Source organism: Eriocheir sinensis, chromosome 54 (assembly GCF_024679095.1).
Source record: "Eriocheir sinensis breed Jianghai 21 chromosome 54, ASM2467909v1, whole genome shotgun sequence".
In the NCBI taxonomy this organism is placed as follows: Eukaryota; Metazoa; Arthropoda; class Malacostraca; order Decapoda; family Varunidae; genus Eriocheir; species Eriocheir sinensis.
Window position 1 is genome coordinate 10,077,514 of NC_066562.1, and position 2,500 is coordinate 10,080,013.

Below are 2,500 nucleotides of genomic sequence, written 5' to 3' on the forward strand. Positions count from 1 at the left end.
GTAAGGTGAAGTTTGGTGACGTGGTGGTGGTGGTGGTGTTTGTGGTGGACAGCGGTGGTGAGGATGCGTTCGTGGAGGTGGTGGTGGTGGTGTTGGGTGGTGATGGTGATGCGTGCTTATCACCACTGCCATCACCACCTCCATTACCACCACTACCACCATCACAACTCGTACTATTAACACTACTATTACTACTACTACAACTATTACCACCACCACCACTACCACCATCGATCCCACCGCTGCCACCATTTATGTTTTTGCTGTTGTTGTTGTTGCTGGTGTTATTGTTGTTGTTGTTGTTGGTTTTGTTGTTGTTATTGTTGTTGTTCTTGCTGTTGTTAGCGTGGATGATGAGGCTCTCGAGGTAGCGCACCGCCTTCAACACCAGCGCCCTCTTTTTGGCGTTTGCGGGATCGTTCAATTTCACAAAACCGAACTTGCGACTGTGTGGGAGACAAGAGAGAGAGAGGGGGAGAGAGAGATATTAGTAGATGGCATTATAAACAAACAGATATATGGATAGAAAGGTAGACACATAGAAAAGGGTCTAAACAGATATAGATATTTAGAAAAAGGAAGATAGATATTGATATTCAGACTGTGTAGGAGACAAGAGGGAGGGAGAGAGATTAGTGGACGGCATTATAAACAGATACATGAATAGAAAGACAGATGCATGGATAGAAAGACAGATACATTATAAGCAGATACATGGATAGAAAAAGATATAAAACTTCCGAACTTGCGACTGTGTGGAAGCCAAGAGAGAGGGAGAGAGACATTAGTGGACGGCAAAATAAACAAAGAGATATATAAAGACAGACATAGATAGAAAAAGGTATAAGACTTCCAAAAGGTCTAAAACTTCCGAACTTGCGACTGTGTGGGAGACGAGAGAGGGAGAGAGATTAATTGACGCCATTATAAACAAACAGATACATGGATAGACAGGTATACACATAGAAAAAAGGTCTAAACAGATAGATATTGATATTTAGACAGGTAGGTGGATAGATATTCGTATTTAGAAAGGTTAGGTATATAATATAGATAGAAAGGGAGACATATATAACTAGATACAGAAAGATATATATGAAGGTAAAGATAGACAGATAGAAAGGTTAGATAGATAGATAGATAAACTGAAAGATAATGAGAAAATATAAAAGGAAGTGGAGGAGATAGTGAATTAGACCTATAGTGAACTAGACAGTGAGAGATAATTAAAGAAGGAAAGAAAAGAAGAGAGAGAGAGAGAGAGAGAGAGAGAGAGAGAGAGAGAGAGAGAGAGAGAGAGAGAGAGAGAGAGAGAGAGAGAGAGAGAGAGAGAGAGAGAGAGAGAGGAGTATGAGAAAAGAAAGTGAGCAAGAAGAAGAAGAAGAAGAAGTAAAAGAAGAAGAAAATGGAGGAGTTCTGGAAGGCACATCAAACCTGGAGGAGGAGGAGGAGGAGGAGGAAGGCGGAGGAGGAGGAAGCGGTGTGAGTGACCCTGAAGTTGTAAGTACGGCGGGAGGAGGAGGAGGAGGAGGAGGAGGAGGAGGAGCGGAAGGAGAGGGAGAGTGAGAGAGGGAGAGAAAATTGTGTAATATTAGAGTTCTTCAAGGAGGAGGAGGAAGAGGAAGAGGAGGGGGAGGAGGAGGAGGAGGAGGAGGAGGAGAAAAATAAGAATGACAAACAAAATTCAGAGAAAAAAAAACAAGAAAAGAAAGTCATAAAGAGAGAGAGAGAGAGAGAGAGAGAGAGAGAGAGAGAGAGAGAGAGAGAGAGAGAGAGAGAGAGAGAGAGAGAGAGAGAGAGAGAATAAAGAGAGAAAAAATGAGAAACAGGAAGAGGAAGAAGACAATAAAATACTTAAGAAATAAAGAAAAGAAAAAATAAATAAAAATAATAAAAAAAAAAAAATAATAATAATAATAATAAAAATAATAATAATAATAATAATGATGAAGAAGAATTAGAAGGCTTAAATAACATGATAATTAGATAGACGTTGTTATGGTTATTAAATTACAAGGAGGAGGAGGAGGAGGAGGAGGAGGAGGAGGGGGAGGAGGAGGAGATAAAAACAAATAATACCTGTAAATGGAGATAAGGTCAAAGGGTGAGAGAGAGAGAGAGAGAGAGAGAGAGAGAGAGAGAGAGAGAGAGAGAGAGAGAGAGAGAGAGAGAGAGAGAGAGAGAGAGAGAGAGAGAAGGCTAGACACACAGACTGGCGGCTGAACCGACACACACACACACACACACACACACACACACACACACACACACACACAACAGGGTATGATGCAAGATGACAGAGGAGAGAGAGAGAGAGAGAGAGAGAGAGAGAGAGAGAGAGAGAGAGAGAGAGAGAGAGAGAGAGAGAGAGAGAGAGAGAGAACAATAACAATAATAAATAAGAACAATAACAAGAACAATAAACTAAAATGAATGAATGAAGGAAAAAAAAAATAATATGCATGGTATTAAATTCTCTCTCTCTCTCTCTCTCTCTCTA

At 40.6% G+C, this 2,500-nt stretch overlaps 1 protein-coding gene across 3 annotated transcripts in view; it reads right to left on the reverse strand.

Moving 5' to 3' along the window:
- LOC126983752 (lysine-specific demethylase 6A-like) overlaps window positions 1-2,500 on the reverse strand; it is a 121,289-nt gene that overhangs the window by 108,940 nt on the left and 9,849 nt on the right. For all 3 annotated transcript variants that reach the window (XM_050836829.1, XM_050836828.1, XM_050836827.1), the window contains exon 2: window positions 1-446. This exon is cut by the window's left edge and continues 336 nt beyond it. In XM_050836829.1, the coding sequence (XP_050692786.1) occupies window positions 1-446 (446 nt within the window). The remainder of the gene's footprint in view (window positions 447-2,500) is intronic.